The sequence below is a fragment of the Hyla sarda genome, chromosome 2 (assembly GCF_029499605.1).
Source record: "Hyla sarda isolate aHylSar1 chromosome 2, aHylSar1.hap1, whole genome shotgun sequence".
NCBI lineage: Eukaryota > Metazoa > Chordata > Amphibia > Anura > Hylidae > Hyla > Hyla sarda.
Window position 1 is genome coordinate 10,226,029 of NC_079190.1, and position 27,551 is coordinate 10,253,579.

Consider the following 27,551-nt stretch of genomic DNA (forward strand, 5'->3'; position numbering starts at 1 on the left):
TCATTCTGAACATTATGCACAGGCAGAACTTCGGAAAATGAAACAGTGGATGCAAAATCCTGTACATCATTACCAAGTGTGAGAAAGGATTCCTTCACCTCCTGAAACTTCAAGCCAGGTCATTTGTCCCTAGATGGACGAGAACATTCATGTCCCCTTCCTGCTTGTTTAACAATATTAAGAATACGTCTTCAAGCAGTAGCACCAGGGAGACCTCTCGAATTTGTCAACGGAAAATCCGCTTGGATATTTCTGACCTGAAGAATGGCATTGCTCATTCTTCAGGCCGAAATACTCACGAAACACATTGCAGTCTACTGGAGAAATTTCCTGCCCAGAGACTCCGTAGTGTGAACCTAGTCTTGCAGCAGTCCCAGCCAGATAATTTAAACATCAAAGGATTTCTAAAAATGCTGCAGTAAGGAGAACTGTCTACAGATCTGACAGCATCCAAACCTCCAAAGAGTGGAACATGAAATAAAGGCACAACAATTCCTGCACTGAACCAAGTCTTCCATTTTAAAGAGGAGAACATTTTAATCAAACAAATTTTATTTTTTAGATTGTATCTACCTCCTGCAGTATCTCCCTAATGCACTTAGAATAGCAGCACTTTGAATATGCAGCTAATGAATTAGCAACTGACCCCCAACCCACTTATGAGTCCAATCAGTTTAGGCTTTTGTCTGCTGGAGTCTAGCCAGGTGATTAGGTCACATAAGGTGAATTGTAGTATTAAGACTCCACCCCCCTCTCTCTGCAAAACCAGAGGGTTCATGGGAAATGTAGGCAGAATGAGAATTTCAGTTCTGAAAAAACAATCAAACAAAAAAAAAAAAAACATGGCTGAAAACTCATGCCTGCCACATCAGCTAAAACAGGTGAGCACAAGGCATACACAAGAACCTCTACATTATACTCGACTAGCCGATGCTGCACTAAAGAAGCACAATAACAATTCCTGAAGTGTTTTTTTTTTTTTTTTTTTAATAGGAATATCTGACTAGCACCCATACATTTTTGCCTCTAATGCTCCTTGACATTCAACAAAATGTGGATGGCAAAGGCTGCCATGTTGTTAATCCAAGAGAACAATGGAGATACAAAATGGCTGCCATATTGTGTCACCCAGCTTTCCCAGATACAAATATTGCTGAAGATTTGCTGCAAGGTATTAAAGGGGTACTCCACTGGCCAGCGTTCAGAACATTTAGTTCCGCACGCGGTGTGCAAGCTGTGGGGGGGGCGGGTTGGCCACGCCTCCTCATGACCACACCAAGCCCCCTCAATGCAAGTCTATGGGAGGAGGCGTGACTACCCCCCATGACCCCTCCCATAGACTTGCATTGAGGGGGCTTGGCGTGACATCACGAGGGGAGTGTGGACGACCCCCCGCAGCTTCCACACCGCGTTCGGAACTAAAATGTTCCGAACGCTGGCCAGTGGAGTACCCCTTTAAATGGGGGTGGGTGGTGGTGTTCAAGATGAGGAAAAAACATGGCGGATTTTGGTGGTCCCACACCTGTCCACAAGCTGCATGTGGTAGTGCAGCTCCACCCAATTCAATGGACCAGAGGTTGCAATACAAGATATTACCAGGTGGGGCGCTGTATATAATTTTTTCTTGAATAATTTTAATACGGGTGCATTCACCTTTACAGGATTTGCCACATTTCGTTAACATTAAAATCTGCAGAAGATCCTGTATGTGTGAAAACTTTACTGCGAAGTGTGAACACGGCCTCAAGTAATAGTGGTTTAGCCATTTGGGATATTCTTAAAGGGGTACTCCGGTGAAAAACTTTTTTTTTTTTTTAAATCAACTGGTGCCAGAAAGTTAAACAGATTTGTAAATTACTTCTATTAAAAAAAAATCTTAATCCTTCCTGTACTTATTAGCTGCTGAATACTACAGCGGAAATTCTTTTCCATTTGAAACACAGAGCTCTCTGCTGACATCACGAGCACAGTGCTCTCTGCTGACATCTCTGTCCATTTTAGGAACTGTCCAGAGCAGCCTATGTTTTCTATGGGGATTTCCTTTTACTCTGGACAGTTCCTAAAATGGACAGAGATGTCAGCAGAGAGCACTGTGCTCGTGATGTCAGCAGAGAGCTCTGTGTTTCAAACGGAAAAGAATTTCCGCTGTAGTATTCAGCAGCTAATAAGTACTGGAAGGATTAAGATTTTTTAATAGAAGTAATTTACAAATCTGTTTAACTTTCTGGCACCAGTTGATTTAAAAAAAAAAAATAAACTAAAAAAAAAATTTCACCGGAGTACCCCTTTAAGGGCTTGATGCAGTGTTTCCCAACCAATATGCCTCCTGTTGCAAAACTACAACTCCCAGCATGCCCGGACAGCCTTTGGCTGTCCGGGCATGCTGGGAGTTGTAGTTTTGCAACAGCTGGAGGCACCCTGGTAGAGAAATCCTAACTACTTATGAGATGTGTCGTCAAACTACACCGCCCCCTGCTGTATGAGTTTTAGTGGTGCAACGCTCGGTCATAGTGTCCAACTATGGCAGATGAGCGAGTCCACTTGCTGTGCTGCAGATAGATTGGATACGTGTCTCGGCTACAATGTATCACGCGTCTCGGGTCAGGAGCGCTTTCCGGAGCAGCTGCTTCTTCTCCGGCGTCAGGTGTTCTGGAAACTGGATGTCAAATTGGATGATCAGGTCGCCCTTTACGGTAAGGTCACTGGGTGTCTGCATCCCCTCCCCGGGGACCACCTTACTGTACTTGGGGCTGGGAGAGAAGAACAAAGTGATGTCATCAATGTTAATAACCAATAGGGTGTAAAATATTTAACATGGTGTCCCCCTTTAACCCCTTAAGGACTCGGCCCATTTGGGCCTTAAAGGGGTACTCCGCTGCTCAGCATTTGGAACAAACTGTTCCCGAACACTGGAGCCGGGAGCTTGTGACCTCCTATCCCCGCCCCCTCATGATGTCACGCCCCGCCCCCTCAATGCAAGTCTATGGGAGGGGGCGTGACGGCTGTCACATCCCCTCCCATGGATTTGCATTGAGGGGGCGGGGCGTGACATAATTAGGGGGCGGGGATATGACGTCACAAGCTCCAGCATTTGGAACAGTTTGTTCCAAACGCTGAGCAGCGGAGTACCCCTTTAAGGACTCAGACAATTTTATTTTTACATTTTCGTTTTTTCCTCCTCGCCTTCTATAAAAATCATAAATTAAATAATATTTTCATCCACAGACAAGTATGAGGGCTTGTTTTTTGCATGATGTTTTCGTTTTCACGCTGTGCAGTTCAGTTTACGGTAAAATAGACCTGTTCTCTTTATTCTGTGGGTCAATACGATTAAAATGATCCCCATGATTACATATCTTTCTATTATTGTACCGCTTTAAAAAAAAAAAAAATTGAACCAAATTAGTACGTTTAAAATCCCTCTTTTGCTGATCTGTAACTTTTTTTTACTTTTCCGTATAAGCGGCGGTATGAGGGCTAATTTTTTGCACCGTGATCTGTACTTTTTATTGATATATTTGCATATGTAAAACTTTTAATACAGTGACCCCCCGACCTACGATGGCCCCGACATATGATCAAATCGACATACGATGCTTTTTTATGTCGGGGCCATCGCATTAAGTGCTATCCGGCAGCGCCAAATGCTTAAGCTGCTGCCGGATAGCAGCTTAATGTTCCCAGTGTGGTGCGGTAAGTATTACTTACCCCTCCACGATGCTCCGGGGTGCCCTCCGGGTCCAGCGCTGGTCTTCCGGTGTCTTCTCGGCCCTCTACGATGACGTCAATACGCTGCTGCGCACGTCATCCAATAGGAATGGCATACGCAGCGCCGTAATGACGTCGCTACGCAGGCCCAGTAAGGCCTTGCGGAAGGAAGCAAAGGACCGGAGAAGACAGCGGAGGAGACAGCGGAGGACCGGAGAAGACAGCGGAGGACCGGAGAAGACAGCGGAGGACCGGAGAAGACAGCGGAGGACCGGAGAAGACAGCGGAGGACCGGAGAAGACAGCGGAGGACAGGAGGAGACAGCGGAGAAGACAGCGGAGAAGACAGCGGAGGACAGGAGGAGACAGCGGAGAAGACAGCGGAGAAGACAGCGGAGAAGACAGCGGAGAAGACAGCGGAGAAGACAGCGGAGAAGACAGCGGAGGACCGGAGGAGACAGCGGAGAAGACAGCGGAGAAGACAGCGGAGGACAGGAGGAGACAGCGGAGAAGACAGCGGAGAAGACAGCAGAGGACCGGAGAAGACAGCGGAGGACCGGAAAAGACAGCGGAGGACCAGAGAAGACAGCGGAGAAGACAGCAGAGGACCGGAGAAGACAGCGGAGAAGACAGCGGAGAAGACAGCAGAGGACCAGAGAAGACAGCGGAGAAGACAGCGGAGAAGACAGCAGAGGACCGGAGAAGACAGCGGAGGACCGGAAAAGACAGCGGAGGACCAGAGAAGACAGCGGAGAAGACAGCAGAGGACCGGAGAAGACAGCGGAGAAGACAGCGGAGAAGACAGCAGAGGACCAGAGAAGACAGCGGAGAAGACAGCGGAGAAGACACCGGAGAAGACAGCGGAGAAGACAGCGGAGAAGACAGCGGAGAAGACAGCGGAGGACAGGAGGAGACAGCGGAGAAGACAGCGGAGGACAGGAGGAGACAGCGGAGAAGACAGCGGAGAAGACAGCGGAGAAGACAGCGGAGGACAGGAGGAGACAGCGGAGAAGACAGCGGAGAAGACAGCGGAGGACAGGAGGAGACAGCGGAGAAGACAGCGGAGAAGACAGCGGAGGACCGGAGAAGACAGTGGAGAAGACAGCTGAGAAGACAGCGGAGAAGACAGCAGAGGACCGGAGAAGACAGCGGAGGACCGGAAAAGACAGCGGAGGACCAGAGAAGACAGCGGAGAAGACAGCGGAGAAGACAGCAGAGGACCGGAGAAGACAGCGGAGAAGACAGCGGAGAAGACAGCAGAGGACCGGAGAAGACAGCGGAGAAGACAGCGGAGAAGACAGCAGAGAAGACAGCAGAGGACCGGAGAAGACAGAGGAGAAGACAGCGGAGGACCGGAGAAGACAGCGGAGAAGACAGCGGAGAAGACAGCGGAGAAGACAGCAGAGGACCGGAGAAGACAGCGGAGAAGACAGCGGAGAAGACAGCGGAGGACCGGAGAAGACAGCGGAGAAGACAGCAGAGGACCGGAGAAGACAGCGGAGAAGACAGCAGAGGACCGGAGAAGACAGCGGAGAAGACAGCGGAGAAGACAGCGGAGAAGACAGCGGAGAAGACAGAGGAGAAGACAGCGGAGGACCGGAGAAGACAGCGGAGGAGACAGCGGAGGACCGGAGAAGACAGCGGAGGACCGGAGAAGACAGCGGAGGACCGGAGAAGACAGCGGAGGACCGGAGAAGACAGCGGAGGACCGGAGAAGACAGCGGAGGACCGGAGAAGACAGCGGAGGACCGGAGAAGACAGCGGAGAAGACAGCGGAGAAGACAGCGGAGGACAGGAGGAGACAGCGGAGAAGACAGCGGAGAAGACAGCGGAGGACAGGAGGAGACAGCGGAGAAGACAGCGGAGAAGACAGCGGAGAAGACAGCGGAGAAGACAGCGGAGAAGACAGCGGAGAAGACAGCGGAGAAGACAGCGGAGGACCGGAGGAGACAGCGGAGAAGACAGCGGAGAAGACAGCGGAGGACAGGAGGAGACAGCGGAGAAGACAGCGGAGAAGACAGCGGAGAAGACAGCGGAGAAGACAGCAGAGAAGACAGCGGAGAAGACAGCGGAGAAGACAGCGGAGAAGACAGCGGAGAAGACAGCAGAGGACCGGAGAAGACAGCGGAGGACCGGAAAAGACAGCGGAGGACCAGAGAAGACAGCGGAGAAGACAGCAGAGGACCGGAGAAGACAGCGGAGAAGACAGCGGAGAAGACAGCAGAGGACCGGAGAAGACAGCGGAGAAGACAGCGGAGAAGACAGCAGAGGACCGGAGAAGACAGCGGAGAAGACACCGGAGAAGACAGCGGAGAAGACAGCGGAGAAGACAGCGGAGAAGACAGCGGAGGACAGGAGGAGACAGCGGAGAAGACAGCGGAGAAGACAGCGGAGGACAGGAGGAGACAGCGGAGAAGACAGCGGAGAAGACAGCGGAGAAGACAGCAGAGGACCGGAGAAGACAGCGGAGGACAGGAGGAGACAGCGGAGAAGACAGCGGAGAAGACAGCGGAGGACAGGAGGAGACAGCGGAGAAGACAGCGGAGAAGACAGCGGAGGACCGGAGAAGACAGTGGAGAAGACAGCTGAGAAGACAGCGGAGGACCGGAGAAGACAGCGGAGGACCGGAAAAGACAGCGGAGGACCAGAGAAGACAGCGGAGAAGACAGCGGAGAAGACAGCAGAGGACCGGAGAAGACAGCGGAGAAGACAGCGGAGAAGACAGCAGAGGACCGGAGAAGACAGCGGAGAAGACAGCGGAGAAGACAGCAGAGAAGACAGCAGAGGACCGGAGAAGACAGAGGAGAAGACAGCGGAGGACCGGAGAAGACAGCGGAGAAGACAGCGGAGAAGACAGCGGAGAAGACAGCAGAGGACCGGAGAAGACAGCGGAGAAGACAGCGGAGAAGACAGCGGAGGACCGGAGAAGACAGCGGAGAAGACAGCAGAGGACCGGAGAAGACAGCGGAGAAGACAGCGGAGAAGACAGAGGAGAAGACAGCGGAGGACCGGAGAAGACAGCGGAGAAGACAGCGGAGAAGACAGAGGAGAAGACAGCGGAGGACCGGAGAAGACAGCGGAGAAGACAGCGGAGAAGACAGCGGAGAAGACAGCGGAGGACCGGAGGAGACAGCGGAGAAGACAGCGGAGAAGACAGCGGAGGACAGGAGGAGACAGCGGAGAAGACAGCGGAGAAGACAGCGGAGGACAGGAGGAGACAGCGGAGAAGACAGCGGAGAAGACAGCGGAGAAGACAGCGGAGAAGACAGCGGAGAAGACAGCGGAGAAGACAGCGGAGAAGACAGCGGAGAAGACAGCGGAGGACCGGAGGAGACAGCGGAGAAGACAGCGGAGAAGACAGCGGAGGACAGGAGGAGACAGCGGAGAAGACAGCGGAGAAGACAGCGGAGAAGACAGCGGAGAAGACAGCAGAGAAGACAGCGGAGAAGACAGCGGAGAAGACAGCGGAGAAGACAGCGGAGAAGACAGCAGAGGACCGGAGAAGACAGCGGAGGACCGGAAAAGACAGCGGAGGACCAGAGAAGACAGCGGAGAAGACAGCAGAGGACCGGAGAAGACAGCGGAGAAGACAGCGGAGAAGACAGCAGAGGACCGGAGAAGACAGCGGAGAAGACAGCGGAGAAGACAGCAGAGGACCGGAGAAGACAGCGGAGAAGACACCGGAGAAGACAGCGGAGAAGACAGCGGAGAAGACAGCGGAGAAGACAGCGGAGGACAGGAGGAGACAGCGGAGAAGACAGCGGAGAAGACAGCGGAGGACAGGAGGAGACAGCGGAGAAGACAGCGGAGAAGACAGCGGAGAAGACAGCAGAGGACCGGAGAAGACAGCGGAGGACAGGAGGAGACAGCGGAGAAGACAGCGGAGAAGACAGCGGAGGACAGGAGGAGACAGCGGAGAAGACAGCGGAGAAGACAGCGGAGGACCGGAGAAGACAGTGGAGAAGACAGCTGAGAAGACAGCGGAGGACCGGAGAAGACAGCGGAGGACCGGAAAAGACAGCGGAGGACCAGAGAAGACAGCGGAGAAGACAGCGGAGAAGACAGCAGAGGACCGGAGAAGACAGCGGAGAAGACAGCGGAGAAGACAGCAGAGGACCGGAGAAGACAGCGGAGAAGACAGCGGAGAAGACAGCAGAGAAGACAGCAGAGAAGACAGCAGAGGACCGGAGAAGACAGAGGAGAAGACAGCGGAGGACCGGAGAAGACAGCGGAGAAGACAGCGGAGAAGACAGCGGAGAAGACAGCAGAGGACCGGAGAAGACAGCGGAGAAGACAGCGGAGAAGACAGCGGAGAAGACAGCGGAGGACCGGAGAAGACAGCGGAGAAGACAGCAGAGGACCGGAGAAGACAGCGGAGAAGACAGCGGAGAAGACAGAGGAGAAGACAGCGGAGGACCGGAGAAGACAGCGGAGAAGACAGCGGAGAAGACAGAGGAGAAGACAGCGGAGGACCGGAGAAGACAGCGGAGAAGACAGCGGAGAAGACAGCGGAGAAGACAGCGGAGGACCGGAGGAGACAGCGGAGAAGACAGCGGAGAAGACAGCGGAGGACAGGAGGAGACAGCGGAGAAGACAGCGGAGAAGACAGCGGAGAAGACAGCAGAGAAGACAGCGGAGAAGACAGCGGAGAAGACAGCGGAGAAGACAGCGGAGAAGACAGCAGAGGACCGGAGAAGACAGCGGAGGACCGGAAAAGACAGCGGAGGACCAGAGAAGACAGCGGAGAAGACAGCAGAGGACCGGAGAAGACAGCGGAGAAGACAGCGGAGAAGACAGCAGAGGACCGGAGAAGACAGCGGAGAAGACAGCGGAGAAGACAGCAGAGGACCGGAGAAGACAGCGGAGAAGACACCGGAGAAGACAGCGGAGAAGACAGCGGAGAAGACAGCGGAGGACAGGAGGAGACAGCGGAGAAGACAGCGGAGGACAGGAGGAGACAGCGGAGAAGACAGCGGAGAAGACAGCGGAGAAGACAGCAGAGGACAGGAGGAGACAGCGGAGAAGACAGCGGAGAAGACAGCGGAGGACAGGAGGAGACAGCGGAGAAGACAGCGGAGAAGACAGCGGAGGACAGGAGGAGACAGCGGAGAAGACAGCGGAGAAGACAGCGGAGGACCGGAGAAGACAGTGGAGAAGACAGCTGAGAAGACAGCGGAGAAGACAGCGGAGGACCGGAAAAGACAGCGGAGGACCAGAGAAGACAGCGGAGAAGACAGCGGAGAAGACACCGGAGAAGACAGCGGAGAAGACAGCGGAGAAGACAGCGGAGAAGACAGCGGAGGACAGGAGGAGACAGCGGAGAAGACAGCGGAGGACAGGAGGAGACAGCGGAGAAGACAGCGGAGAAGACAGCGGAGGACAGGAGGAGACAGCGGAGAAGACAGCGGAGAAGACAGCGGAGGACAGGAGGAGACAGCGGAGAAGACAGCGGAGAAGACAGCGGAGGACCGGAGAAGACAGTGGAGAAGACAGCTGAGAAGACAGCGGAGAAGACAGCAGAGGACCGGAGAAGACAGCGGAGGACCGGAAAAGACAGCGGAGGACCAGAGAAGACAGCGGAGAAGACAGCGGAGAAGACAGCAGAGGACCGGAGAAGACAGCGGAGAAGACAGCGGAGAAGACAGCAGAGGACCGGAGAAGACAGCGGAGAAGACAGCGGAGAAGACAGCAGAGGACCGGAGAAGACAGCGGAGAAGACAGCGGAGAAGACAGCAGAGAAGACAGCAGAGGACCGGAGAAGACAGAGGAGAAGACAGCGGAGGACCGGAGAAGACAGCGGAGAAGACAGCGGAGAAGACAGCGGAGAAGACAGCGGAGAAGACAGCAGAGGACCGGAGAAGACAGCGGAGAAGACAGCGGAGAAGACAGCGGAGGACCGGAGAAGACAGCGGAGAAGACAGCAGAGGACCGGAGAAGACAGCGGAGAAGACAGCGGAGAAGACAGAGGAGAAGACAGCGGAGGACCGGAGAAGACAGCGGAGAAGACAGAGGAGAAGACAGCGGAGGACCGGAGAAGACAGCGGAGGAGACAGCGGAGGACCGGAGAAGACAGCGGAGGACCGGAGAAGACAGCGGAGGACCGGAGAAGACAGCGGAGGACCGGAGAAGACAGCGGAGGACCGGAGAAGACAGCGGAGGACCGGAGAAGACAGCGGAGGACCGGAGAAGACAGCGGAGAAGACAGCGGAGAAGACAGCGGAGGACAGGAGGAGACAGCGGAGAAGACAGCGGAGAAGACAGCGGAGGACAGGAGGAGACAGCGGAGAAGACAGCGGAGAAGACAGCGGAGAAGACAGCGGAGAAGACAGCGGAGAAGACAGCGGAGGACCGGAGGAGACAGCGGAGAAGACAGCGGAGAAGACAGCGGAGGACAGGAGGAGACAGCGGAGAAGACAGCGGAGAAGACAGCGGAGAAGACAGCAGAGAAGACAGCGGAGAAGACAGCGGAGAAGACAGCAGAGGACCGGAGAAGACAGCGGAGAAGACAGCAGAGGACCGGAGAAGACAGCGGAGAAGACAGCAGAGGACCGGAGAAGACAGCGGAGAAGACAGCGGAGAAGACAGCGGAGAAGACAGCAGAGGACCGGAGAAGACAGCGGAGAAGACACCGGAGAAGACAGCGGAGAAGACAGCGGAGAAGACAGCGGAGAAGACAGCGGAGGACAGGAGGAGACAGCGGAGAAGACAGCGGAGGACAGGAGGAGACAGCGGAGAAGACAGCGGAGAAGACAGCGGAGAAGACAGCAGAGGACCGGAGAAGACAGCGGAGGACAGGAGGAGACAGCGGAGAAGACAGCGGAGAAGACAGCGGAGGACAGGAGGAGACAGCGGAGAAGACAGCGGAGAAGACAGCGGAGGACCGGAGAAGACAGTGGAGAAGACAGCGGAGAAGACAGCAGAGGACCGGAGAAGACAGCGGAGGACCGGAAAAGACAGCGGAGGACCAGAGAAGACAGCGGAGAAGACAGCGGAGAAGACAGCAGAGGACCGGAGAAGACAGCGGAGAAGACAGCGGAGAAGACAGCAGAGGACCGGAGAAGACAGCGGAGAAGACAGCGGAGAAGACAGCAGAGAAGACAGCAGAGGACCGGAGAAGACAGAGGAGAAGACAGCGGAGGACCGGAGAAGACAGCGGAGAAGACAGCGGAGAAGACAGCGGAGAAGACAGCAGAGGACCGGAGAAGACAGCTGAGAAGACAGCGGAGAAGACAGCAGAGGACCGGAGAAGACAGCGGAGGACCGGAAAAGACAGCGGAGGACCAGAGAAGACAGCGGAGAAGACAGCGGAGAAGACAGCAGAGGACCGGAGAAGACAGCGGAGAAGACAGCGGAGAAGACAGCAGAGGACCGGAGAAGACAGCGGAGAAGACAGCGGAGAAGACAGCAGAGAAGACAGCAGAGGACCGGAGAAGACAGAGGAGAAGACAGCGGAGGACCGGAGAAGACAGCGGAGAAGACAGCGGAGAAGACAGCGGAGAAGACAGCAGAGGGCCGGAGAAGACAGCGGAGAAGACAGCGGAGAAGACAGCGGAGAAGACAGCGGAGAAGACAGCGGAGGACCGGAGAAGACAGCGGAGAAGACAGCGGAGGACCGGAGAAGACAGCTGAGAAGACAGCGGAGAAGACAGCAGAGGACCGGAGAAGACAGCGGAGGACCGGAAAAGACAGCGGAGGACCAGAGAAGACAGCGGAGAAGACAGCGGAGAAGACAGCAGAGGACCGGAGAAGACAGCGGAGAAGACAGCGGAGAAGACAGCAGAGGACCGGAGAAGACAGCGGAGAAGACAGCGGAGAAGACAGCAGAGAAGACAGCAGAGGACCGGAGAAGACAGAGGAGAAGACAGCGGAGGACCGGAGAAGACAGCGGAGAAGACAGCGGAGAAGACAGCAGAGGGCCGGAGAAGACAGCGGAGAAGACAGCGGAGAAGACAGCGGAGAAGACAGCGGAGAAGACAGCGGAGGACCGGAGAAGACAGCGGAGAAGACAGCAGAGGACCGGAGAAGACAGCGGAGAAGACAGCGGAGAAGACAGAGGAGAAGACAGCGGAGGACCGGAGAAGACAGCGGAGAAGACAGCGGAGAAGACAGAGGAGAAGACAGCGGAGGACCGGAGAAGACAGCGGAGAAGACAGCGGAGAAGACAGCGGAGAAGACAGCAGAGGACCGGAGAAGACAGCGGAGAAGACAGAGGAGAAGACAGCGGAGGACCGGAGAAGACAGCGGAGAAGACAGAGGAGAAGACAGCGGAGAAGACAGCAGAGGACCGGAGAAGACAGCAGAGGACCGGAGAAGACAGCAGAGGACCGGAGAAGACAGCAGAGGACCGGAGAAGACCAGGAGAGCCCAGCGGAGGCCCGAGGTCACCATCGGGAGCGACGGGGACAGGTGAGTACAGCTTCCTATACTTTACATTGCACGAATCCCTCAACATACGATGGATTCGACAAACGATGGCTCGCTTGGAACGAATTACCATCGTATGTTGAGGGTCCACTGTACATTTATCAATTTTTTGGGAATAAAAAGGTTATAAAAAAAAAAAGCAGCAATCTTGAAATTTTTTTTTTACATTCACCGTATGGGATCATTAACATTACATTTAAATAGTGTTGACATTTATGCACGCGGCGATACCAAATATGTTTGTTTATTTAAAAAAAATATATATTTTTTTTTTTGGGGGGGGGGGTAAAATGGGGGAAAAAGGGACAATTTACATTTTTATTGGAGGGAGGGGATTTTTCACATTTTACTTTTTTGATTACGTTTTTTTTTTTGACTTTTTATGTTGCTAATTGCTAATACTGTTCAGTGCTATGTATAGGACATAGCATTGATCAGTATTATCGGTGATCTTCTGCTCTGGTCTGCTCGATCTCAGACCAGAGCAGAAAACGCCGGGAGACGGACGGAGGCAGGTGAGGGGACCTCCGGCCGCCATGCTGGATGATCGGATCCCCGCGGCAGCGCTGGCGATCCCATCATCCATTTTAGTGACCGCACTGCCGCCTGTCTGTATTGATCATGACATGTGAGGGATTACTGGCCATTACCGGCGGGTGGCTGGCTGCTATCAGAAGCCGGGACCTACCGCACATGATCCGTCATGTACAGGACGTAAATGTACGTCCTGGTGCGTTAAGTACCACCGCAACAGGACGTACATTTACGTCCTGTATCGTTAAAGGGCTGAGGCATGTTAGTGCAGTCCAAGCATCGCCCTCTATAGGAGAGAATGGGTATATGATGCAAACAAGTGGAGAAAAGGGGTTCTTAAATAGGTCCATAGCATCTATGCCCTAAATTGGGTCAGTAAGTGACAGCACTGAATTTTTACAATGGTCCATACCCGGTGTTAAAGGGGAACGTCAAACACAAGTCATTGGGCCGTCTCGATATCCACTGCTATTTCTATAACAGTGTTTTCCAACCAGGGTGCCTCCAGCTGTTGCAAAACTACAACTCCCAGCATGCCCGGACAGCCAAGTATGAGGGCTTGTTTTTTGCAGGACCAGTTTTCGTTTTCACGCTGTGCAGTTCAGTTTACGGTAAAATAGACCTGTTCTCTTTATTCTGTGGGTCAATACGATTAAAATGATCCCCATGATTACATATCTTTCTATTATTGTACCGCTTTAAAAAAAAAAAAAATTTAACCAAATTAGTACGTTTAAAATCCCTCTTTTGCTGATCTGTAACTTTTTTTTACTTTTCCGTATAAGCGGCGGTATGAGGGCTAATTTTTTGCACCGTGATCTGTACTTTTTATTGATATATTTGCATATGTAAAACTTTTAATACAGTGACCCCCCGACCTACGATGGCCCCGACATATGATCAAATCGACATACGATGCTTTTTTATGTCGGGGCCATCGCATTAAGTGCTATCCGGCAGCGCCAAATGCTTAAGCTGCTGCCGGATAGCAGCTTAATGTTCCCAGTGTGGTGCGGTAAGTATTACTTACCCCTCCACGATGCTCCGGGGTGCCCTCCGGGTCCAGCGCTGGTCTTCCGGTGTCTTCTCGGCCCTCTACGATGACGTCAATACGCTGCTGCGCACGTCATCCAATAGGAATGGCGTACGCAGCGGCGTAATGAAGTCGCTACGCAGGCCCAGTAAGGCCTTGCGGAAGACAGCAGAGGACCGGAGAAGACAGCAGAGGACTGGAGAAGACAGCGGAGAAGACAGCAGAGGACCGGAGAAGACAGCGGAGAAGACAGCGGAGAAGACAGCGGAGAAGACAGCGGAGAAGACAGCGGAGAAGACAGCGGAGGACAGGAGGAGACAGCGGAGAAGACAGCAGAGGACCGGAGAAGACAGCGGAGAAGACAGCAGAGGACCGGAGAAGACAGCGGAGAAGACAGAGGAGAAGACAGCGGAGAAGACAGCGGAGGACAGGAGGAGACAGCGGAGGAGACAGCGGAGAAGACAGCGGAGAAGACAGCGGAGAAGACAGCGGAGAAGACAGCGGAGGACAGGAGGAGACAGCGGAGGAGACAGCGGAGAAGACAGCGGAGAAGACAGCGGAGAAGACAGCGGAGGACAGGAGGAGACAGCGGAGAAGACAGCGGAGAAGACAGCAGAGGACCGGAGAAGACAGCGGAGAAGACAGCGGAGGACAGGAGGAGACAGCGGAGAAGACAGCGGAGAAGACAGCGGAGAAGACAGCGGAGGACAGGAGGAGACAGCGGAGAAGACAGCGGAGAAGACAGCGGAGGACAGGAGGAGAAGACAGCGGAGGACCGGAGAAGACAGCGGAGAAGACAGCGGAGAAGACAGCGGAGGACAGGAGGAGACAGCGGAGAAGACAGCGGAGAAGACAGCGGAGGACAGGAGGAGACAGCGGAGAAGACAGCGGAGAAGACAGCGGAGGACAGGAGGAGACAGCGGAGAAGACAGCGGGGAAGACAGCGGAGAAGACAGCGGAGAAGACAGCGGAGAAGACAGCGGAGAAGACAGCGGAGAAGACAGCGGAGAAGACAGCGGAGAAGACAGCGGAGAAGACAGCAGAGGACCGGAGAAGACAGCGGAGGACCGGAAAAGACAGCGGAGGACCAGAGAAGACAGCGGAGAAGACAGCGGAGAAGACAGCAGAGGACCGGAGAAGACAGCGGAGAAGACAGCAGAGGACCGGAGAAGACAGCGGAGAAGACAGCGGAGAAGACAGCAGAGGACCGGAGAAGACAGCGGAGAAGACAGCAGAGGACCGGAGAAGACAGCGGAGAAGACAGCGGAGAAGACAGCGGAGAAGACAGCAGAGGACCGGAGAAGACAGCGGAGAAGACAGCAGAGGACCGGAGAAGACAGCGGAGAAGACAGCAGAGGACCGGAGAAGACAGCGGAGAAGACAGCGGAGAAGACAGAGGAGAAGACAGCGGAGGACCGGAGAAGACAGCGGAGAAGACAGCGGAGAAGACCGTGGAGAAGACAGCAGAGGACCGGAGAAGACAGCGGAGAAGACAGCGGAGAAGACAGCGGAGAAGACAGCGGAGAAGACAGCGGAGAAGACAGCGGAGGACCGGAGAAGACAGCGGAGAAGACAGCGGAGAAGACAGAGGAGAAGACAGCAGAGAAGACAGCAGAGGACCGGAGAAGACAGCGGAGAAGACAGCAGAGGACCGGAGAAGACAGCGGAGAAGACAGCGGAGAAGACAGCGGAGGACCGGAGAAGACAGCAGAGGACCGGAGAAGACCAGGAGAGCCCAGCGGAGGCCCGGGGTCACCATCGGGAGCGACGGGGACAGGTGAGTACAGCTTCCTATACTTTACATTGCACGAATCCCTCAACATACGATGGATTCGACAAACGATGGCTCGCTTGGAACGAATTACCATCGTATGTTGAGGGTCCACTGTACATTTATCAATTTTTTGGGAATAAAAAGGTTATAAAAAAAAAAAGCAGCAATCTTGAAATTTTTTTTTTACATTCACCGTATGGGATCATTAACATTACATTTAAATAGTGTTGACATTTATGCAGGCAGCGATACCAAATATGTTTGTTTATTTAAAAAAAAAAAATATATTTTTTTTTTGGGGGGGGGGGGGGGGTAAAATGGGGGAAAAAGGGACAATTTACATTTTTATTGGAGGGAGGGGATTTTTCACATTTTACTTTTTTTATTACTTTTTTTTTTTTGACTTTTTATGTTGCTAATTGCTAATACTGTTCAGTGCTATGTATAGGACATAGCATTGATCAGTATTATCGGTGATCTTCTGCTCTGGTCTGCTCGATCTCAGACCAGAGCAGAAAACGCCGGGAGACGGACGGAGGCAGGTGAGGGGACCTCCGTCCGCCATTATGGATAATCGGATCCCCGCGGCAGCGCTGGCGATCCCATCATCCATTTTAGTGACCGCACTGCCGCCTGTCTGTATTGATCATGACATGTGAGGGATTACTGGCCATTACCGGCGGGTGGCTGGCTGCTATCAGAAGCCGGGACCTACCGCACATGATCCGTCATGTACAGGACGTAAATGTACATCCTGGTGCGTTAAGTACCACCGCAACAGGACGTACATTTACGTCCTGTATCGTTAAAGGGCTGAGGCATGTTAGTGCAGTCCAAGCATCGCCCTCTATAGGAGAGAATGGGTATATGATGCAAACAAGTGGAGAAAAGGGGTTCTTAAATAGGTCCATAGCATCTATGCCCTAAATTGGGTCAGTAAGTGACAGCACTGAATTTTTACAATGGTCCATACCCGGTGTTAAAGGGGAACGTCAAACACAAGTCATTGGGCCGTCTCGATATCCACTGCTATTTCTATAACAGTGTTTTCCAACCAGGGTGCCTCCAGCTGTTGCAAAACTACAACTCCCAGCATGCCCGGACAGCCTTCGGCTGTCCGGGCATGCTGGGAGTTGTAGTTTTGCAACAGCTGGAGGCACACTGATTGGGAAACACTGACTTAAAACCAGTATTCACAGGAGGCTAATACTCACTGTACGATGTCGTTGATGGGAATGTTCAATAGTCTTTCATCCAGTGTTTCCACTTCTACAGTGCAGCCTGTCAGAGCCTGCAACATACGACATACAAGAGATGATGGGGTTAGGTGCTACCCCCTGCTGGGAGGTATAAGAGACTGCACCATCACTTAATTACAGTCACTACAGTATTAAACCTGATATATTGTGTGTGTTATATTATATAATTTTTTTCTTTTTACATATGTATAAATGTAAAAAAATTATACATAATTTTCTTACAATATATATATATATATATATATATTATACACACACGTAAAAAGAAAAAAAATTATAAAATTTTCTCTTTTTACGTGTGTGTATGTATATATTTCTTTTTTTTTTTTCCATAATATACATGTAAAAATAAATATATAATTTTATTTTTACATATATATATATATATATATATATATATATATATATATATAGTAAAAATAAAATTATTATATATAATTTTTTTTACAATATACACACACACATATATACATACACTGCTCAAAAAAATTAAGGGCACACTGAGATAACACATGTGAATGAATGAACTAATCGTATGAAATACTTTCATCTTTACATAGTTGAATGTGACAACAAAATCACCATAAATTATCAATGGAAATCAAATGTATTAACCCATGGAGGTCTGGATATGGAGTCACCCTCAAAATCACAGTGGAAAACCCCACTACAGGCTGATCCAACTTTATGTAATGTCCTTAATACAAGTCCCAATGAGGCTCAGTAGTGTGTGTGACCTCCACGTGCCCTTATGACCTCCCTACAACGCCTGGGCATGATCCTGATTAGGTGGGGGATGGTCTCCTGAGGGATGTCCTCCTAGACCTGGACTAAAGCATCCACCAACTCCTGGACAGTCTGTGGTGGATGGAGCGAGACGTCCCCGATGTGCTCAATCGGATTCAGGGGAACGGGCGGCCAGTCCATAGCATCAATGCCTTCCTCTTGCAGGAACTGCTGACACACTCCAGCCACATGAGGTCTAGCATTGTCTTGTATTAGGAGGAACCCAGGGCCAACCGCACCAGCATATGGTCTCACAAGGGGTCTGAGGATCTCATCTCGGTACCTAATGGCAGTCAGGCTACCTCTGGCAAGAACATGGAGGGCTGTGCGGCCCCCCAAAGAAATGCCACCCCCACACCATTACTGACCCACCGCCAAACCGGTCATGCTGGAGGATGTTGCAGGCAGCAGAACGTTCTACACGGCGTCTCCAGACTCTGTTCCGTCTGTCACATGTGCTCAGTGTGAACCTGCTTTCATCTGTGAAGAGCACAGGGCGCCAGTGGGAAATTTGCCAATCTTGGTGTTCTCTGGCAAATGCCAAACATCCTGCACGATGTGTGGCTGTACGCACAACCCCCACCTGTGGACGTCGGGCCCTCATACCACCCTCATGGAGTCTGTTTCTGACCGTTTGAGTGGACACATGCACATTTGTGACCTGCTGGAGGTCACTTTGAAGGGCTCTGGCAGTGCTCCTCCTGCTCCTCCTTGCACAAAGGCGGAGGTAGCGGTCCTGCTGCTGGGTTGTTGTCCTCCTACGGCCTCCTCCACGTCTCCTGATGTACTGGCCTGTCTCCTGGTAGCTCCTCCATGCTCTGGACACTACGCTGACAGACACAGCAAACCTTCTTGCCACAGCTCGCATTGATGTGCCATCCTGGATGAGCTGCACTACCTGAGCCACTTGTGTGGGTTGTAGACTCCATCTCAATCTACCACTAGAGTGAAAGCACCGCCAGTATTCAAAAGTGACCAAAACATCAGCCAGGAAGCATAGGAACTGAGAAGTGGTCTGTGGTCACCACCTGCAGAACCACTCCTTTATTGGGGGTGTCTTGCTAATTGCCTATAATTTCCACCTGTTGTCTGTTCCATGTGAAATTGATTGTCAATCAGTGTTCTTCCTGAGTGGACAGTGGGATCTCACACAAGTGTCAGTGACTTGGAGTTACATTGTGTTGTTTAAAGGAGTACTCCGGTGGAAAACTTTTTTTTTTTAAATCAACTGGTGCCAGAAAGTTAAACAGATTTGTAAATTAATATCCTCATAAGAAAGGAGACAGTTTTGGAGCACTCACCTCCGACACTGATACATCGCGCAGAAAGTCCTTTATTCGTAGTTACATTTGCAAGTACTGTACATAGCAGAGAGGTGGAATGATGGAACAGGAGCGGGTGGGGTAAGCCGGTGGGCGACTGTCCGTTTTCGCTCTCTTGCGCTTCATCATGCCCCTCTGGGTCCTAGTGGGGCCTGACAAAGTGCAAGAGCGCGATAACGGACAGTCGCCCACCGGCTTACCCCACCCGCTCCTGTTCCATCATTCTAAATCCCTGCTATGTTCAGTACTTGCAAATGTAACTACGAATAAAGGACTTTCTGCACAATGTATCAGTGTCTGAGGTAAGTGCTCCAAAACTGTCTCCTTTCTTATGAGGATATTGCTGTGCATGCTTTGCTGGATTTGAGAAGCCCCCACACAAATTAAGACTAGGCTGCAAGCTACCTGTAATTTAAAAGGTGAGTCCTCTGAGGTTAAATCCATTGGGACAGTGCCAGGTCACCTGCTCTACATCATCATTTAGATTTGTAAATCACTTCTATCAAAAAATCTTAATCCTTCCAGTACTTTTTAGGGGCTATATATTACAGAGGAAATGCTTTTCTGTTTAGATGTCTCTGATGTCATGACCACAGTGCTCTCTGCTGACCTCTGCTGTCCATTTTAGGAACTGTCCAGAGCAGGAGAAAATCCCCATAGCAAACATATGCTGCTCTGGACAGTTCCTAAAATGGACAGCAGAGGTCAGCAGAGAGCACTGTGGTCGTGACATCAGAGGAAATGCATTTCTTTTTTGGATTTCTCTTTAGTATACAGCCCCTAAAAAGTACTGGAAGGATTAAGATTTTTTTAATAGAAGTAATTCACAAATCTGTTCAACTTTCTGGCACAAGTTTTCCTCCAGAGTACCCCTATAAGGACCAAGCAAATTTTCGTTTTTGCACTTGTGATTTTTAGAAGGGGAGGAGGAAAAAAACAAAACACTTTCAATTTTGCACCTTCAGACCCATATAAGGACTTGTTATTTGCGTCACAAATTGTACTTTGAAATGACATCACATATTTTATAACATAATCTGAGGCAAAACAAAAAAACTAAAACAAACGCCATTTTGTAACTTTTGGGGGCTCCCGTTTCTACGCAGTGCACTTTTCAGTAAAAATGACACCTTATCTTCTATATTCTGTAGGTCCATACGATTACAGGGACACCCAATTTATCTAGGTTTTATTTCATTTTACTTTTTAAAAATATTATAACTACATGCACCAAAACTAGTGAGTTTAAAATTGTCTTCTGACCCGTATAACTTACATTTTTTCCGCATACGGTCTATATGACAGTCCATTTTTGGCGCCGTGGGCTGTAGTTTATTTTGTTTTGATGTGACTTTGATTGCTTTTTATAAATTTTTTTTTTAATGGTATATGAAGTGACCAAAAATGCAGTTTTTAAATTTGGCATTTTTTTACGTTTACGCCATCGACCATGCGGTTTAACTAACCTTATATTTTAATAGTTCAGACATTTACGCACGAGGCGGTACCACATTATTATTATTTTTTACTTTTTTTTAGTCCCCATAGGAGGCTATGCCATACAATCTTTTGATTGCATACACTGATCAATGCTATGACATAGCGTAGCATTGATCAGTGTTATCGGTGCTCTGCTGCTCTTGCCTGCTGAAGCACCAGATCACCGATCGGACGGGAGGAGGCAGGTAAGGGCCCTCCCGCCGTCCTCTCAGCTGATCGGGACATTGCGATATTTACAATACATGCCCGCAGATAAAACTTCATAAAGCATTATAATCTATACCCCTCACTTCTCAGCTCTTACATGTTTCTTTTATCCAGCTCCATTTTTTGTTACCTTGCCAAGTTCGATGTTTGCTGTGTAGATCAAATTGTCTTCTTGTCTTATGAAGCGGGGGTGGGGCTTCTCCTTTACGATGAATACAATGTCTGCCGGGATGATGTTGGGGCCCTAGAGACCGATATTAGTTATGAACAATAAGCCTCTCCGTACCTGGCTGATAACAGGGAGCAGTAGACTGTGACCCCCTGCCCTGGGGAAAGGCTGACACAAGAGGACACGTACTGACCTGGTCACCTTCATTAGGAAATGTGATTCTGGTCCCCGATCTCCACCCGGGAGGGACGTCTATGGAGAGGATTTTATCCCGGATGCTGGACGTGTGGCCGTCTTCATTCATTACCTGCAAGACAGAGAAATGGACATTTATATATGTGTAAAACGGGTGTATATGGGAGCAGGGGTCTGTACCGGGTGTATATAAGTGATAGAACAGGGTCTGTACTGGGTGTATATGGGAGCAGGAGTCCTGTACCGGGTGTATAAGTGATAGAACAGGGGTCTGTACCGGGTGTATATAAGTGATAGAACAGGGGTCTGTACCGGGTGTATATAAGTGATAGAACAGGGGTCTGTACCGGGTGTATATAAGTGATAGAACAGGGGTCTGTACCGGGTGTATATAAGTGATAGAACAGGGGTCTGTACCGGGTGTATATAAGTGATAGAACAGGAGTCCTGTACTGGGTGTATAAGTGATAGAACAGGAGGTCTGTACCGGGTGTATATAAGTGATAGAACAGAGGTCTGTACCGGGTGTATATAAGTGATAGAACAGGAGGTCTGTACCGGGTGTATATAAGTGATAGAACAGAGGTCTGTACCGGGTGTATATAAGTGATAGAACAGGAGGTCTGTACCGGGTGTATATAAGTGATAGAACAGGGGTCTGTACCGGGTGTATATAAGTGATAGAACAGGAGGTCTGTACCGGGTGTATAAGTGATAGAACAGGGGTCTATACCGGGTGTATATAAGTGATAGAACAGGAGGTCTGTACCGGGTGTATAAGTGATAGAACAGGGGTCTGTACCGGGTGTATATAAGTGATAGAACAGGAGGTCTGTACCGGGTGTATAAGTGATAGAACAGGAGGTCTGTACCGGGTGTATAAGTGATAGAACAGGAGGTCTGTACCGGGTGTATAAGTGATAGAACAGGAGGTCTGTACCGGGTGTATAAGTGATAGAACAGGGGTCTGTACCGGGTGTATATAAGTGATAGAACAGGAGTCTGTACCGGGTGTCTATAAGTGATAGAACAGGGGTCTGTACCGGGTGTATATAAGTGATAGAACAGGAGGTCTGTACCGGGTGTATATAAGTGATAGAACAGGAGTCTATACCGGGTGTATAAGTGATAGAACAGGGGTCTGTACCGGGTGTATATAAGTGATAGAACAGGAGGTCTGTACCGGGTGTATAAGTGATAGAACAGGAGGTCTGTACCGGGTGTATAAGTGATAGAACAGGAGGTCTGTACCGGGTGTATAAGTGATAGAACAGGAGTCTGTACCGGGTGTATATAAGTGATAGAACAGGAGTCTGTACCGGGTATATATAAGTGATAGAACAGGAGTCTGTACCGGGTGTATAAGTGATAGAACAGGGGTCTGTACCGGGTGTATAAGTGATAGAACAGGAGGTCTGTACCGGGTGTATAAGTGATAGAACAGGGGTCTGTACCGGGTGTATAAGTTATAGAACAGGGGTCTGTACAGGGTGTATATAAGTGATAGAACAGGGGTCTGTACCGGGTGTATAAGTGATAGAACAGGGGTCTGTACCGGGTGTATATAAGTGATAGAACAGGAGTCTATACCGGGTGTATAAGTGATAGAACAGGAGTCTGTACCGAGTGTATATAAGTGATAGAACAGGAGGTCTGTACCGGGTGTATAAGTGATAGAACAGGGGTCTGTACCGGGTGTATAAGTGATAGAACAGGAGGTCTGTACCGGGTGTATATAAGTGATAGAACAGGAGTCTGTACCGGGTGTATAAGTGATAGAACAGGGGTCTGTACCGGGTGTATATAAGTGATAGAACAGGGGTCTGTACCGGGTGTATATAAGTGATAGAACAGGAGTCTGTACCGGGTGTATATAAGTGATAGAACAGGAGTCTGTACCGAGTGTATATAAGTGATAGAACAGGAGTCTATACCGGGTGTATAAGTGATAGAACAGGGGTCTGTACCGGGTGTATATAAGTGATAAAACAGGGGTCTGTACCGGGTGTATAAGTGATAGAACAGGGGTCTGTACCGGGTGTATATAAGTGATAGAACAGGGGTCTGTACCGGGTGTATATAAGTGATAGAACAGGGGTCTGTACCGGGTGTATATAAGTGATAGAACAGGGGTCTGTACCGGGTGTATAAGTGATAGAACAGGAGGTCTGTACCGGGTGTATAAGTGATAGAACAGGGGTCTGTACCGGGTGTATATAAGTGATAGAACAGGGGTCTGTACCGGGTGTATAAGTGATAGAACAGGGGTCTGTACCGGGTGTATATAAGTGATAGAACAGGAGTCTGTACCGGGTGTATATAAGTGATAGAACAGGGGTCTGTACCGGGTGTATATAAGTGATAGAACAGGGGTCTGTACCGGGTGTATATAAGTGATAGAACAGGGGTCTGTACCGGGTGTATAAGTGATAGAACAGGGGTCTGTACCGGGTGTATATAAGTGATAGAACAGGAGGTCTGTACCGGGTGTATATAAGTGATAGAACAGGGGTCTGTACCGGGTATATATAAGTGATAGAACAGGAGTCTGTACCGGGTGTATAAGTGATAGAACAGGGGTCTGTACCGGGTGTATATAAGTGATAGAACAGGGGTCTATACCGGGTGTATATAAGTGATAGAACAGGAGTCTGTACCGGGTGTATATAAGTGATAGAACAGGAGTCTGTACCGAGTGTATATAAGTGATAGAACAGGGGTCTGTACCGGGTGTATAAGTGATAGAACAGGGGTCTGTACCGGGTGTATATAAGTGATAGAACAGGGGTCTATACCGGGTGTATATAAGTGATAGAACAGGGGTCTGTACCGGGTGTATATAAGTGATAGAACAGGGGTCTGTACCGGGTGTATATAAGTGATAGAACAGGGGTCTGTACCGGGTGTATATAAGTGATAGAACAGGGGGTCTATACCGGGTGTATATAAGTGATAGAACAGGGGTCTGTACCGGGTGTATATAAGTGATAGAACAGGGGTCTGTACCGGGTGTATATAAGTGATAGAACAGGGGTCTGTACCGGGTGTATATAAGTGATAGAACAGGAGTCTGTACCGGGTGTATATAAGTGATAGAACAGGGGTCTGTACCGGGTGTATATAAGTGATAGAACAGGAGTCTGTACCGGGTGTATATAAGTGATAGAACAGGGGTCTGTACCGGGTGTATATAAGTGATAGAACAGGGGTCTGTACCGGGTGTATATAAGTGATAGAACAGGAGTCTGTACCGGGTGTATATAAGTGATAGAACAGGGGTCTGTACCGGGTATATATAAGTGATAGAACAGGAGTCTGTACCGGGTGTATAAGTGATAGAACAGGGGTCTGTACCGGGTGTATAAGTGATAGAACAGGGGTCTGTACCGGGTGTATATAAGTGATAGAACAGGGGTCTATACCGGGTGTATATAAGTGATAGAACAGGGGTCTGTACCGGGTGTATATAAGTGATAGAACAGGGGTCTGTACCGGGTGTATATAAGTGATAGAACAGGGGTCTGTACCGGGTGTATATAAGTGATAGAACAGGGGTCTGTACCGGGTGTATAGAAGTGATAGAACAGGAGTCTGTACAGGGTGTATAAGTGATAGAACAGGGGTCTGTACCGGGTGTATAAGTGATAGAACAGGGGTCTGTACCGGGTGTATATAAGTGATAGAACAGGAGTCTGTACCGGGTGTATATAAGTGATAGAACAGGGGTCTGTACCGGGTGTATATAAGTGATAGAACAGGGGTCTGTACCGGGTGTATATAAGTGATAGAACAGGGGTCTGTACCGGGTGTATATAAGTGATAGAACAGGGGTCTGTACCGGGTGTATATAAGTGATAGAACAGGAGTCTGTACCGGGTGTATATAAGTGATAGAACAGGGGTCTATACCGGGTGTATATAAGTGATAGAACAGGGGTCTGTACCGGGTGTATATGGGAGCAGGAGTCCTGTACTGGGTGTATAAGTGATAGAACAGGGGTCTGTACCGGGTGTATATAAGTGATAGAACAGGAGTCTGTACCGGGTGTATATAAGTGATAGAACAGGGGTCTGTACCGGGTGTATATAAGTGATAGAACAGGGGTCTGTACCGGGTGTATATAAGTGATAGAACAGGGGTCTGTACCGGGTGTATATAAGTGATAGAACAGGGGTCTGTACCGGGTGTATAAGTGATAGAACAGGGGTCTATACCGGGTGTATAAGTGATAGAACAGGGGTCTGTACCGGGTGTATATAAGTGATAGAACAGGGGTCTGTACCGGGTGTATAAGTGATAGAACAGGGGTCTGTACCGGGTGTATATAAGTGATAGAACAGGGGTCTGTACCGGGTGTATATAAGTGATAGAACAGGGGTCTGTACCGGGTGTATATAAGTGATAGAACAGGGGTCTGTACCGGGTGTATATAAGTGATAGAACAGGAGGTCTGTACCGGGTGTATATAAGTGATAGAACAGGGGTCTGTACCGGGTGTATATAAGTGATAGAACAGGGGTCTGTACCGGGTGTATATAAGTGATAGAACAGGGGTCTGTACCGGGTGTATATAAGTGATAGAACAGGAGTCTGTACCGGGTGTATATAAGTGATAGAACAGGGGTCTATACCGGGTGTATATAAGTGATAGAACAGGGGTCTGTACCGGGTGTATATGGGAGCAGGAGTCCTGTACTGGGTATATAAGTGATAGAACAGGGGTCTATACCGGGTGTATATAAGTGATAGAACAGGGGTCTGTACCGGGTGTATATAAGTGATAGAACAGGAGTCTGTACCGGGTGTATATAAGTGATAGAACAGGGGTCTGTACCGGGTGTATATAAGTGATAGAACAGGGGTCTGTACCGGGTGTATATAAGTGATAGAACAGGGGTCTGTACCGGGTGTATAAGTGATAGAACAGGGGTCTATACCGGGTGTATAAGTGATAGAACAGGGGTCTGTACCGGGTGTATATAAGTGATAGAACAGGGGTCTGTACCGGGTGTATAAGTGATAGAACAGGGGTCTGTACCGGGTGTATATAAGTGATAGAACAGGGGTCTGTACCGGGTGTATAAGTGATAGAACAGGGGTCTGTACCGGGTGTATATAAGTGATAGAACAGGGGTCTGTACCGGGTGTATATAAGTGATAGAACAGGGGTCTGTACCGAGTGTATATAAGTGATAGAACAGGGGTCTGTACCGGGTGTATAAGTGATAGAACAGGGGTCTGTACCGGGTGTATATAAGTGATAGAACAGGGGTCTGTACCGGGTGTATATAAGTGATAGAACAGGAGGTCTGTACCGGGTGTATATAAGTGATAGAACAGGGGTCTGTACCGGGTGTATAAGTGATAGAACAGGGGTCTATACCGGGTGTATATAAGTGATAGAACAGGGGTCTGTACCGGGTGTATATGGGAGCAGGAGTCCTGTACTGGGTGTATAAGTGATAGAACAGGGGTCTGTACCGGGTGTCAGGGGTCTGTACTGGGTGTCAGGGGGTCTGTACTGGGTGTCAGGGGGTCTGTACTGGGTGTCAGGGGGGTCTGTACTGGGTGTCAGGGGGGTCTGTACCGGGTGTCAGGGGGGTCTGTACTGGGTGTCAGGGGGGTCTGTACTGGGTGTCAGGGGGGTCTGTACCGGGTGTCAGGGGTCTGTACCGGGTGTCTAAGTGAGGGATCAGGGGTCCGGTGAGGGGACAGGTGACCGGTCCTGGGATCAGTAACATTGCAGATCTTTACAGAAGTCCAGGGGACGTTTCTTACCCTACGGGAAATTTTGATCTTCTTTGTGCACCCAAAATACAAGTCCTCCAGAGACAGGAAGAGATCTCGCTCTATTGGGGGGTCCTGTTTCTTCACTCCTCTTCCTCGCAGACCCCCAAATCCTGTGTTCACTTCACATCCGTCTGGTGTGAAGAAGTCTGAAGCAGAGACACAGTGACAGCACATGAGCAGATAGGGGACGGTTCACACACGGACACAATCCTGTTCTTACCTGCAAACGGATTATCTCCCCCAAAGAACTCCTTGAAGGTCTTGTCAGGATTCCCATGATACGTGTACCCCGAGGTCCAAGCGTCCTGACCCCCAAACTCAGCCGGGATCCCCCCTTTCAGACCCTCCTCTCCGAACTTATCATACGTCGCCTTCTTTCTGACTGTTCCGAGACAAAACAGGACACATGGCATTAGTCTAGGAAGGTGTCTTTAAGAGGGGCTATTACAAGACAAAGATAAATTCTTCCAAAAAGAGCGCCACCCCTGTCCTCAGGTTGTGTGTGGTATTACAGCTCAGTCACATTGAAGCGAATGGAGCCAAGTTGTAATACCGCACACAACCTGACAACAGGGGTGGCGCTATTTTTGGAAAGAAAAAAAAAATCCTTTTTTTTTTTATCCTGGTTAACCCCTTTGATTCCTCACCATGTACAAGAAAGTTTTTATTTCCTTTTTTTTTTATTTTTTTTATTTTTTTTTAACATCCAGAAGTAAAAATCTTTTCCTTAGAAGAGGGATTGCTGCCATTACATTCAGCACATCTCTACTGTTTTCTGAGAATTTGTTACAATGTATCAGTGCCCAGACCAGAGGCTTATGCTTATTTAACTTGGATGCAATGGTAACAAA

The 27,551-nt window shown here is 50.1% G+C and overlaps 1 protein-coding gene across 2 annotated transcripts in view; it reads right to left on the minus strand.

Moving 5' to 3' along the window:
* Window positions 1-2,389: 2,389 nt before the first annotated feature.
* The window catches only part of DNAJB13 (DnaJ heat shock protein family (Hsp40) member B13), a 30,583-nt gene continuing 5,421 nt past the window's right edge, over window positions 2,390-27,551 (minus strand). The window contains exons 3-8 of one of the 2 annotated variants that reach the window (XM_056561129.1): window positions 26,921-27,082; window positions 26,689-26,846; window positions 20,909-21,022; window positions 20,677-20,790; window positions 16,687-16,763; window positions 2,390-2,750 (exon numbers count right to left, since the gene is read on the minus strand). In XM_056561129.1, coding sequence (XP_056417104.1) covers window positions 2,588-2,750; window positions 16,687-16,763; window positions 20,677-20,790; window positions 20,909-21,022; window positions 26,689-26,846; window positions 26,921-27,082 — 788 coding nt within the window. In that variant the 3' untranslated portion in view covers window positions 2,390-2,587. The remainder of the gene's footprint in view (window positions 2,751-16,686; window positions 16,764-20,676; window positions 20,791-20,908; window positions 21,023-26,688; window positions 26,847-26,920; window positions 27,083-27,551) is intronic. The other variant, XM_056561130.1, reaches the window with a different exon arrangement.